General features: G+C 44.1%; 1 protein-coding gene across 7 annotated transcripts in view; it reads right to left on the bottom strand.

The window, feature by feature from the left end:
- Nucleotides 1–2,963: 2,963 nt before the first annotated feature.
- Nucleotides 2,964–12,455, bottom strand: part of IBA57 (iron-sulfur cluster assembly factor IBA57) — a 26,015-nt gene continuing 16,523 nt past the window's right edge. For 2 of the 7 annotated variants that reach the window (XM_017883836.1, XM_017883840.1), the window contains exon 4: nucleotides 2,964–3,660. In XM_017883836.1, the coding sequence (XP_017739325.1) occupies nucleotides 3,593–3,660 (68 nt within the window). In that variant the 3' untranslated portion in view covers nucleotides 2,964–3,592. Of the gene's footprint in view, nucleotides 3,661–8,663; nucleotides 8,746–11,049; nucleotides 11,140–12,455 lie in introns of those variants that run through there. The other 5 variants (XM_017883835.1, XM_017883837.1, XR_001887627.1 and 2 more) reach the window with 5 other exon arrangements.

The following is a 12,455-nucleotide window of genomic DNA, read 5'->3' as shown; positions in this document are numbered from 1 at the left end:
CTCATTTTTAAATCCTACCTGTGCCGGAGAAGGCCAAGTCTGAGATGCCTGTCAGCTTCACTCCTAAGATGGTGTGAGAGCCTCATGAGCAGAGGGCCTGGCCTTTAGTGACACCCAGCCCTATCCCTTTTGTGGGGAAGTCAGCCATGCCTGGCTCCCGCTCAAACAGGTACATGTGTGTCTTTAGAAAAATAGTTGCAGAATCTTACTGGAAACCGACTCTGCATACCACCAAGCCTTGTCACAGAGCTCCCAGTCAGATACTCCATAGCTGGGTTACTGGAACAGTTCAGGGTCTATGGAATCATAGGACATGTATATCTGGTCTTTGATGCAAACCATGAAGACCACAGGCTGCCACTGCCCAGAAAACTGACTCCAAGATTTGCCAAAGGGGAAAAGAAGTTCGTAAGAACAGAAAGTTCTAAAGCACTCCCCATAGGAACTGACTATTTGAAACAGCACATGGGAAAAGAAGTTCAACCCTAAGGGTACTCTTGAAAACAACTGTTCCTCTTACCTAAGACCAACAAGCTCAACCTCAGGCCAGCTAGCTCACCAGAGGAACTTCAGCAGGATACAGCTAAGAAGAATGTCCTGGGTCAGAACAAACCTCAAAGACCGAGTCAAAATGACCCCCATGCCTGGTTTATTTGCTCAACAAAATAACCTCCAGTTCCATCCATGTTACTGCAAATGACATGATTTCATTCTTTTTGATGGCTGAATTACATTCCATTGTGTATATATGCCACATTTTCTTTATCCATTCAGGCACTGGTAGACACTTAGGTTGGTTCCACATCTTGGCTATTATGAATACTGCTGCAATAAACATGGGGGTGCAGGAAGCCCTTTGATATACTAACTTCCTTTCCTTTGGATAAATACCCAGTTATGTATCAATACAAATAAATTAAAAGAAAACAAAACAAAATGACCCCTGACCAAAAGACAATGGAGGAATTTATGTTCCCAGGGCATTACTCAAAACAGTAGATTAATCAGCCAATATTAACAGCTGTGGGCGGCATTAAATAAGACAGTTTAACAGAGGGACTGGGGAAAGAGACGGTCAAAGAGAGCTCTCCTGGCTGGGAAGAGTGGCTCATGCCTGTAATTCCAACAGTTTGGAGGCTGAGCTGGGAAGATTGCTTGAAGCCAGCAGTTCAAGACCAGCCTGGGCAACATCATGAGACCCCATCTCTATAAAAAAAAAAAATGTTTTTAAGGACCACTTGGGCATGGTGGCTCACACCTGTAATCCCAGCTACCTAGGAGGTTGAGGTAGGAGGATCATTTGAGCCTGGGAGGTGGGGGCTACATTGAGCCATGATCACACCACTGTACTCCAGCCTGGCCAGCAGAGTGAGACCCAGTCTAATAAACGAGAGAGAGAGAGAGAGAGAGAGAGATCCTAAAATCACTGTCATCCCAGGGTGACTCTGTGCATGCTAAAGACCACACCTTCTGAGGAGTGTCACACTGCAGGGTAAATAGCCAAGTCACTAAACAAATACATAAGCAAACAATTGAAAAAGAAATCCAAGAGAGGGAGGAATTGAATCAGAATCCAGAGTTGATACAATATATTGCCTAAAATATCCAGTTTTCAACAAAAAATTAAAATTACAAGGCATGTAAAGAACAGGAAAGTATGACCTATAATGGAGGGAGAGGGAGAACAGACAACATAAACTGTGAGAGGATCCAGATGTTGGACTTTGCAAAGATTTCAAAGCAGCTATTATAAATATGTTTGAAGAACTTAGGGAAACCACACTTAAAGAAGCAAAGGGAGGTACAATGATGATGTCTCATCAAATACAGAATAAAGAAACAGAAATTATAAAAACAACCAAATAGAAATTCTGAAGTTGAAAAGTACAATGTATGAAATAAAACATTCAATAGAGGAGTTCAATGGTAGGTTTTTAACTGGCAGGGAAAAAAAGAGTCAGAACTTAAGGATAGATTGATAGAGATTCTGCAATCTAAAAAATGGAATGAAGAAAATGAACAGAGCCTTAAAGAAATGTGGGACACGGCCGGGCGCGGTGGCTCAAGCCTGTAATCCCAGCACTTTGGGAGGCCGAGACAGGCGGATCACGAGGTCAGGAGATCGAGACCATCCTGGCTAACACGGTGAAACCCCGTCTCTACTAAAATACAAAAAAACTAGCCGGGCGAGGTGGCGGGCACCTGTAGTCCCAGCTACTCGGGAGACTGAGGCAGGAGAATGGCGTGAACCCGGGAGGCGGAGCTTGCAGTGAGCTGAGATCCGGCCACTGCACTCTAGCCCGGGCAACAGAGCAAGACTCCGTGTCAAAAAAAAAAAGAAAGAAATGTGGGACACCATTAGGCACACCAACATACACATGAGAAAACCAGTTCCTCACATACAAGGGCAGCCCACTGAGATTAACAGCTGATTTCTCATTGGAAACAATGGATACCATGAGACAATGGGATTTTTAAAAAAAACAAGGCAGACTGATTCAGCATGTAAACGTTTCTTGTCCAAAACAAAATTAAATGACTCTGATGATCTGGAATTCCCATCTTTGTGCATTTAACTGCTCATCTTTCCCTCATCCAACCTTGAGCACCACGTGGGTACAGGTAACAAAGTACAGACCTCCTGAATCATTTCTTCTCACCAAAACAGCAATTAAAACAGAAGCTTTAAAAATGTTCAATCACAACATTAAGTGCAACATGCTTAAAATTATGTTAACATGATTCATGTTAGTGACCATCATTAAAACTGATTTCGAATTCTGAAAGATGCTTTAAACCACCTGCTGGTGAGGACTGGGATACTATTGGTTGACTTCTAAAAATTCTCTCATGGGTCCTTACTGTTTTCTCAATGTTCAAGATGAATTCAGTTGCAATTATCAACTCGGGTGAAAATCAAAAAATAACCAAACAATTTGATAAAGGGTTTCATGAAGCAAAGCCTGTATAAGAATTTTTTTTAATGTAAAGTAAGTGCAGGAATTTTAATAATCTATTCCACATCCACTGAAATAAATGCCAAAAAATGCATATAAAAATTGGCCCACAGTATTTGCCAAATCTTTGAAAAGGCTGTGCAAAGTCTTTTTGCCATGTCCAAGGAAAATGAATCTCTGGGAACCCTTGTCTCAGTGTCAGCAGCATGGTTCTCAGCCTTCTCTCTCCCTGTCATAATTTAAAATTAGAGCCTGTAGAACCTGGTGGTCACATGGAACACAGTGATTCCTCCTGCCCCCAACAGCTGCCATGTCTCCCTGGAAATGCTAAGATTAGGACAGCACAGATTCCTAGAGTAAAATTAAGGGCCACAATTAACTGGGTGACTTAATTTGGCAACTTGCAATTCCATCATGGTTAGAGAGTGGCTCTTCTCACTGTCATGACTGCTACAGAGTGACTCAGGGCCACTGCTCACTCTGATCTTTCTGAAGAACTTCAAGATCCCAATTCATGTTCATTCTCCTGGATACCAGGTTCTGAGGGTCAGTTCATGCAACATCTCGTCATTGTCTTCTTGTCCCACTGCTGTGCTGGGGGACGCTCTGGACAGAGTCATTTGTAGGGCACACCACTAAGCTGTCCAGGGCTTCCATGTGGCCACTGCTAGCTCTTCAACAGCCAGCGCCAGGGCTAGCCCATCTAGAAGAGTCAAGAGAACAGGGCCATTAAGGAAAATGTGCACAGAAAACGGTCCCAGCAAGAAACAGTCTCTACTCTCTAAGCATTGACTCTTGAATGTGCTAAGAACCTACACAGGAAGCTGTTCTTTATTTCTTCTAAAAAGAAATAAAACTGGAGTACTACTTCACATTTATCATGGGTTGACTGGTGTCCTCCCAAAAAGGTATGTTGAATTCCTCATTCCCAGAACCTGTGGATGGGACAGGGAGCTATGCAGATGCAGTCAAGTTAAGATGCTGTTCTCAGGGTGGGCCCTAATCCAACCACTGGTGTCCTCACGAGAAGGAGAAATTTAGTCCCAGAGACAGACATACACAGAGATGAGACAATGAAGAGACACACAGGAAGAGAGTGGCCATGTGAAGACAGAGGCAGAGACTGGAGGGATGTGGTCACAAGCCTAGGGGCACCTGGAGCCACTGAGAGTCAGAAGAGGCAAGGAAGGATCGTCTCCTGGAACCTCTGGAGGAACAATGACCCTTGCCACACCTTGATTTGGGACCTCTATGGAAGAATAAAGTCTATTGCTTTAAGTCATTCAATTTGTGGTTATTTATTACAACAGACCTAGGAAATAAATACAATGCCATACACAAAACTCAAGCTGATTAAACATGGAGTTGCCATATAATCCATCATTTCTACTGCTTGATAAATACCCAAGAGAATTGAAACATATGTCCACACAAAAATTTATACATGCTTGCTTGTCCACAGCAGCATGATTTACAATAGTCAAAAGATGAAAACAACCCAAATGTCTGTCAACAGACAAATGGATAAACAACATATGGTAGATTCATGCAATGGAATATTAGTCAGCCACAGATGGGAATGAACTATTGATCCATGCTACAAAATGGATGAACCTTGAAAACATGATGCTCAGTGAAAGAAGCCAGACACAAAAGGCTATATGTATGGTTCCATTTATATGAAATATCCAGAATATGTAAATCCGTAAAAACAGAAAGTAGACTGATGGTTGTCAGGGTCTGTGGGGGGAGTAGGAGATTTTTTAAAATTAAGCTGAGATAAATTTTAAAACTCTACTGAAAAAAAAAAGTAAAACAAACACTTTTAGAATACAATTGAGAACATTTTCAAGAAAGTATTTCTTCAAGACACACCAAAAAAGCACACATCCCAAATAAGGAAAAAAAATAAATTTAATTACATTAAAATGTAAAATGACTATCCAACAAAAGATATCAAAAACAAATGTTGAAAAAGATGTCTGCTACACAGGTGACTTACAGAAATTCTTACCCATGCACTATGATACAGATACAAGAATATTCAAGGCCAGGCACAGTGGCTCATGCCTGTAATCCCAGCACTTTGGGAGTCTGAGGCAGGAGGATTGCATAAGGCCAGGAGTTCCAGACCACCCTGGGCAACATGGGGAGACTCTTTGTCTCTACAAAATAAGGTTTTTAAAAACAGAATATTCAAGACAGCTGATGGTGGCAAAAAAAAAAACAAACTGGCAACAAACTCAATCACCAAGGGAAGAATCAAATGAATCACAGGACAGGTCTGTCAAAGGTGGGGGCAATCACAGAAAAAAATGCAGTGGACCCTCATGAACTGATCGGGGATGACACCTGTATTAGTCCGGATTCTCCAGAGAAACAGAAACAACAGGAGACGGATATAAGTGTCTCTCACTGGTTCTGTATGAACCAGTAAGATACATGATACATGAGATGGATGGATGGATAGATATGATAAATAGATGATTGACAGGTAGGTACAGAAGACTGATAGATGGATCTAGATAGATTGGATACATGGATGGAGATGGATGACTGATAGATATTGATAGATAGATGACAGACTGATAGACTGAGTGATTATAAGGAACTGGCTCACATGACTATGGAGGCTGAGAAGTCCTAAGATCTGCAGTCAGCAGGCTGAAGACCCAGGCAGCCCACGGTACCATTCTAGCCCAAAAGTCAGCAGGCTCAAGACCCACGAAGAGCCAATGTCTCAGTTTGTGTCCAAAGGCAGGAAAAGACCAATCAATGCCCCAGCTCAAAACATTCAGGCAGGAGGAGTTCCATCTTACTCAGCCTTTCTGTTCTATTCAGGTTTTCAACTGATTAGACGAGGCCCACCCAACTCTGAAAAACCAATCTGCTTTACCCAGTCACTGACTCAAATGCTAATTTATTCCAGAAACATCCTCACAGATACACCCGAAATGATGTATGACCAAATGTTTGGGCACCCTGTGGCCCAGTGAAGCTGACGCGTAAAATTCACCATCATGACAACTGTACCCAACATGGAAAGGCAAGCTGCAGAACATCGAGGGTGCAACCCCAGCTAAGATGGGAAAAGGGCCACTTGAAGGTGGTGTGTGTGGATATAAGTGTATGAGTAGAGACATCTGTGTCTGCACACACAGAGGCATTTGGAAGTGAGCACAGACTGCTGACCATGGTGACCTTCAAGAATATGGAAAATGGACAGGCTTTTTACTCCATGTGCTTCTGTACTGTTGTTTTATTCAACAAATACACATCCCATTTGCAGTTAAAAAATAACAGGTCCCAGCTGAGTTGAGGACAGGAGCAGCCTCAAACACTTACTGAGCAGCAGGCCTAGGATTCAGGCATCCCCCTTCATCCTGAACTTTTCAGCCTGGCTCCTGAATCCTACTTTAAAACAAAATCTTAAACAGAGCCCAAGTAAAAGGAGCTGATCAGAACAGCAGAGCTGTGGTTCTCAAAGTGTGATCCCAGCAGCTTGTGGGTCCCTGGGGCCCTCTTATGACTCTGGAGGTCCCAGTGGTTTCCATGGTGATGTTGAGGTATTGTTTGCCTTTGTCATTCTCACTCCATCATGAGTGTGGGGTTGTCTCAAGGATGCAGGACTCCAGTTCAGAGGATCAAAGCTAGGTGTTAAAGAGATTTGCCCTCATGATCCAAACACCTCCTACCAGGCCCCGCCTCCAACACTGGGGACTACATTTCAATGTAAGATTTAGTGGGAACACAGATCCAAACTGTATCAAATTTATAAAAGTAAATTTGAAAACAGGTGATATGGACAAGTTCCTCAAAAAACATAATCATCATTTCAATTCATACTTCCCAAAACTAATAAACTTCAACAACCATTTGTGATTTAAAAAAAAAAATTCTTAGCAAACTAGGATTTCCAGTTACAACAACTTTCTCAACCTCAAAAAGAGGACCTACCAAGAAATGTCAACAACCACCAGACCAAGTGGTAAAACAATGATGAACTTTCCTTTAAGATCAAGAGCTGAGTGAGGCACCAGCACCCCCATTTAACCTGACCCATCAGAGAAAGGAATGGGAAAAAAACTAAACATTTACAGATTACCAGAAACAAACAAAACTGTCATTAATTTAAGATCAGATGATTGTCTAAAGTAAAAGCCCGAAGCTACCTATATAGAAAATAATTACTAAGAACATTTAAAGTTTAGCAAATTTACTTCTAAACATCAGTAACAAAAAATTAGATAAATGTAATTTTGCAAGGATGCCTTTTGCCACATATTAAAATTATTTTAAATAAATACATTTAACAAAAGATATATAAGGACTTCAGAAAAATTATACAAACTTTGTAGAATTAAAGTAGGCATAAATAAGCAGAGAGATATGCACTGTTTTTAGACTTGAAAACTCAGTAACACAAAGATGTCAGTTCTCCCCAACTTGACCTACACATTTAATGCAATGCTGACCAAAATGCTATTGTATGTGTGCATGAGTATGTGTGTAAACAGACTGTAAAAAATCTGACTCTAAAATTCACAGATAAGTCAAGATGTTATTTGAAGAAGACCTTAGCTTGTGACAGCATTATGCCAGTTACTAAGAACGATCCTCATGGTACAGTAATTAAGACATCATGGTATCAGCACAAAAGTAGACAGACAGGGTGGAGCAGAATGAGAAGTCCAGAAACAAACTCACACAGGTGAACGCATGGAATCTGAACAAAGTGGCACCCTGGATCAGTGGGGAAAGATGAACTTTCAGTGAATGGTGTTAGGGCAGCTAGTTATGTCAACCAGAAAACCACATCACACCATACAGGGACACCAACCCCAAGTAGATCAAAAATCTACAGAAGAAAGGTCCAGGCCAGGCGCCGTGGCTCACACCTAGAATCCCAGCTCTCTGGGAGGCTAAGGCAGGCAGATTGCTTGTGCCCAAGAGTTCAAGACCAACCTAGACAACATGGTGAACCCCCATCTCTACAAAAGCTACAAAAATTAGCCAGGCATGGTGGTGCAATGCCTGTGGTCCCACCTACTTGGGTGGCTGAGGTGGGAGAATTGCTTGAGCCCAGGAATTTAAGGCTGCAGTGAGCCATAATCACGCCACTGCACTCCAACCTGGGTGACAGAGCGATACCCTCTCATTCATTCATTCATTAATAGAAAGGTATAACTACAGAAGTCTTAGAAGTTAGTATCATGAGATCAGGGCGGGGAAGGAATTTTAGGCAAGGCACAAAAGCACAAACCTTTAGAAAAATAAATAAAAGTTCACTGCATTGGAATTAAAAACTCCTGTCCCAAAAGACACCATTAAAGAAAGTGAAAGACAAGCCTCACACTGACAGAAAATACAGGCAATACATAGAATTGACAAGGATACACAGATAATGCCTACAAAATCAGCAAGATGGACAAGGGACTTGGAAAGGCCTGCGACAGGAAAGGAATAGGTGTGGCCAATACACAGAGGGGGCTCAACCCATTCCCAGTCGGGACATTAAATCCAAGAAAAGCCTCTGCTGACGCGTCCACCTGGCACCCGGGCCGCAGGCCATGTGTCCACAGGCCATGTGCCCGCAGGCCGTGTGCCCGCAGGCTGTGTGTCCGCAGGCTGTGTGTCCGCAGGCCATGTGCCCGCAGGCTGTGTGCCCGCAGGCTGTGTGTCCGCAGGAGGAATGCAAACCCTCACCTCTTGGAATCCCCTCGCAGTGGGACAGCCCACCCAGGCTCAGCCAGCCCTCCATTCTCTGCAGCAGAATGCTTACTGGGGCCTGCAGGGAAAAAAAGCGTCATTTTCCTCCACTAAGGACAGTTTCTGAACAGTACCCCTGCCCTGACCCACAGTGGAGACTGCAGACCCAGCACCCTATGGGCCCCCACCCGGGGGTCCTTCCTGGGCTGGTTGGATTTGGCCTCAAGTACGTTGCGACGCTGTGAGGAGGGCCAGTTGCAACACTGTCAGTGACTGCTTGAAAACAGAATGAACTGTCTGTCCACCCAGGTGATGTGAGCAGCACTTCTCACAATGGACACGAGGTGGAAGCAGCCCAGGCATCAGATGAATGGATAAACAAAATGACACGCAATCTGATCTCAAAACGGGCAAACGACTCAAATAAACACTTCTTCAGAGAAAACACACAACCAACCAAAAAGTACATGGGAAGGTGCTCAACATAATAACTAGAGAAATGCAAATCAAACCACAATGAGAAATTACCTTGTACCAGGCCGGGCACAGTGGCTCACGCCTGTTAATACCAACACTTTGGGAGGCTGAGGCAGGTGAGCTCGAGCTCAGAAGTTTGAGACCAGCCTGGCCACATGGTGAAACCCCGTCTCTACTAAAAATACAAAAATTAGCCAGGCATGGTGGTGCACGCCTGTAATCCCAGATAGTCGGGAGGCTGAGGCAGGAACCTGGGAGGCAGAGGTTGCACTCCAGCCTGGGCAATAGTGTGAGACCCAGGCTCAAAGAGTAATAATAATAAAATAAAATAAAATAAAATAAAATAAAATAAAATAAAATAAAAGAGAAATTACCTCATATCCATTAGGATGTCCAGCATCCAAAAGCAGAAAATAACAAGTGTTGGCAAGGATGTGGAGAAACGGGAATGCTTGTACACTGTTGCTGGGAATGTAAAATGCTGCAGCTATCATGAAAAACAGGATGGAGGTTCCTCAAAACTCCATAATCCAGCCATTCCACTTCTGGATAGATATCCAGAGGAATTTCATTTTATTTTTGTAGTGATGGGGGTCTTACTATGCTGCCTGGGCTGGTCTCAAACTCCTGGCCTCAAGTGGTCTGCCCATCTCAGCCTCCCAAAGCATTGGGATTACACGTGTGAGCCAACATGCCCAGCCTTGCCCAGAAGAATGGAAAGCAGGGTCTTGAAGAGATATTTACACACCCATGTTTACAGCACCACTATTCACAGTAACCAAAGGTGGAAATAACCCACGTGTTTACCCACAGATGAATGGATAAACACAATCTGGGCCATCCACATGATGGAATACTTGAAAAGGAAGGAGATGGTGACACAGGCTATAACAACAACATACTGAATGAAATGCAGCAGACACAAAAGGACAAATCCCATGTGATTCCACTCATAAGAGGCCCCTGGAGTCGTCACAGTCACGGGGCAGAAGAGAGAATGGTGGTTCCAGGGGCTGAGGAGGGTATGGGGAGTTGGCGTTTGATGGGAACAGTTTCAGGCTGGGAAGACAAAGGAGGTCTAGAGATGGGTGGTGGCTGCACAACCACGTGAATGTACTGAATACCACTGAATGAGACATTTAAACATGGTTTAAAAGGGTACTTTTTGTGTGTATTTCACCATAATTTTTAAAATAAAAATTTTTTAAATTCATTTCTCATATTTCATCAATTCTGAGAACCCTTCTTCTTGCATTCCAGCCAGGCACATGGGACACGCCTCTGTTCAATGCCACCCCATGGTCACCATTGGACACAGAGGGCTCCGTTCTCAAGGGCACTTGGGTGTCGCCACCCAGAGGCCACCTCAAGTGACCCCAAGTGAGCTGAGACCACAAAGCTGGGCTCTGACTTGCAGGGACTCGTCGAGAGAACATGGCTGCTCCCTGGTGACCACAGCCTCAGAAATGCAGCCAAATGCCTGGGACTCATGTCTGGGACTCATGCCCAGGAAGCCCATCCTGTTGTATCACAGCAAAATGAACCAGAGAAGCCACTGGTTCAGAAGACGCTGCTCTGAGATTTCTCAGAAGGGTCAGGGGAGGAAGATCAGGGTTCACATTAAATTAATTCTCCCAGCTGTAACTGTTGGTCCTCTGCTGGACCATGGCCATGCCTGTTATTGTCCCTGATCTGAATGCTGGGTGATCATGCCCACACTGCCTGGGCCCCACAGGTTGGCTCTCCCAATGCAGAAATAATAAGCAGGGCCATGAGGCATGAGGACCAACTCTGGGGCACGTGGCCAGGACATAGGCCACAGGGATCCAGAGGACGTCCTGAGAGTTGTTGAAGCCCTGTGGCACTCTAGTTCAGCCACGGCCACACAGCCCCAGTCTTTTCTTACCTAAAGACCAAAATATGGTCACAGAGGGGCTCTGTTGGCAAGGACCCCATAGGGATGCTGCCTATCTGGTAGCACTTCAAGAATCGGAGCCTAAAAGAAAAGGAAGACCGTGTCATGAATCTTGGGATTCCACCGGGGCCACACGGGAGCCACGAGGGGCCATGACTATCGCCCATTTCACAGAATAAGCCAGTGCTCCCCAAAAGGATCTACACACTTAATTCAATTCCTATCACAATTCCAGCAAGGGTTTTCATGGATATAGACAAGCTACTTCTAGAACTTATATGGAAAGGCACAGGCACAGCAGTTGCTAAAACTATTTATTTTTTTGTTTCTAGGTTTTTTGTTTGTTTGTTTTTCCTGAGGCAGGGTCTCACTCTGTCACCCAGGCTGGAGTGTAGTGGCGCAATCTTGGCTCACTGCAGCCTTGACCTCCCAGGCTCAAGCGATTCTCCCACCTCAGCCTCCTAAGAAGCTGGGACTACAGGTGTTTGCCACCATGCCAGGCGAATTTTATTGTTTTGTTGTATTCTTTTGTAGAGATGGGGTCTCACTATGTTGGCCAGGCTGCTCTTGAACTCCTGGGCTCAAGCAATCTACCTGCCTCAGCCTCCCAAAATGCTGGGGTTACAGGCGTGAGCCACCACCACCCCCAGCAGCTAAAATCATTTTGAAAGAAAAGAAGGAAGTGGGAGGAATTGCTGTACCTGCTGGTGAGTCTTTCTACCGTACACAGCCACAGAAACAGGGCAGTGTGGCATCCACTGAGGGACTGACACACACATCAATGGGACAGAATAGAGGCCAGAAAAAGCTCCCTCAAATATGCAAGACTGATTCCTTTCTGTAAAGGTGCAGCTCCAATGCAGTGGAGAATGGCAGCCCTTTCAACAAATGGTGCCAGAGCAACTAAACAGTCACAAAAGGGAAAAAGTGAACCTCAGCCTAAACCTTGCACCTTATACAAAAATTATCTCCACATGAAGCATGGCCAACAGCAAACAATCTGAAAAAGAAATCAAGAAAACAATCCCATAGATAATAACAGCTACAAAGAATATAACATACCTAGGAACTGATTTTACCAAAGTGAAAGATCTATACAAGGAAAACTATAAAACACTGACGAAAGAAACTGAAGGGGATACCAAATAATGGGAAGATATTCCCTGATGATGGATTGGAAGAATTAATATTGTTAAAATGGCAGTACTAGCCCAAACAATTTACAGATTCGATGCAATCCCTATCAAAATACCAATGACATTCTGCCTACCCCCAGCTGGGCATCCAACCGCTATCCATACCTCCAGTGCCCTCATACGCCCCATCCCTGTCTCCACCTCAAACACTCCACCCACCACACACCCTGTCCCCCCCACACACCCTGTCCCCCCCCACAC

Source organism: Rhinopithecus bieti, unplaced genomic scaffold, assembly GCF_001698545.2.
Source record: "Rhinopithecus bieti isolate Rb0 unplaced genomic scaffold, ASM169854v2 scaffold_14404, whole genome shotgun sequence".
Lineage (NCBI taxonomy): Eukaryota > Metazoa > Chordata > Mammalia > Primates > Cercopithecidae > Rhinopithecus > Rhinopithecus bieti.
Note: the sequence above shows the minus strand (reverse complement) of the source record. Positions and strands in the feature narration are given on the sequence as shown.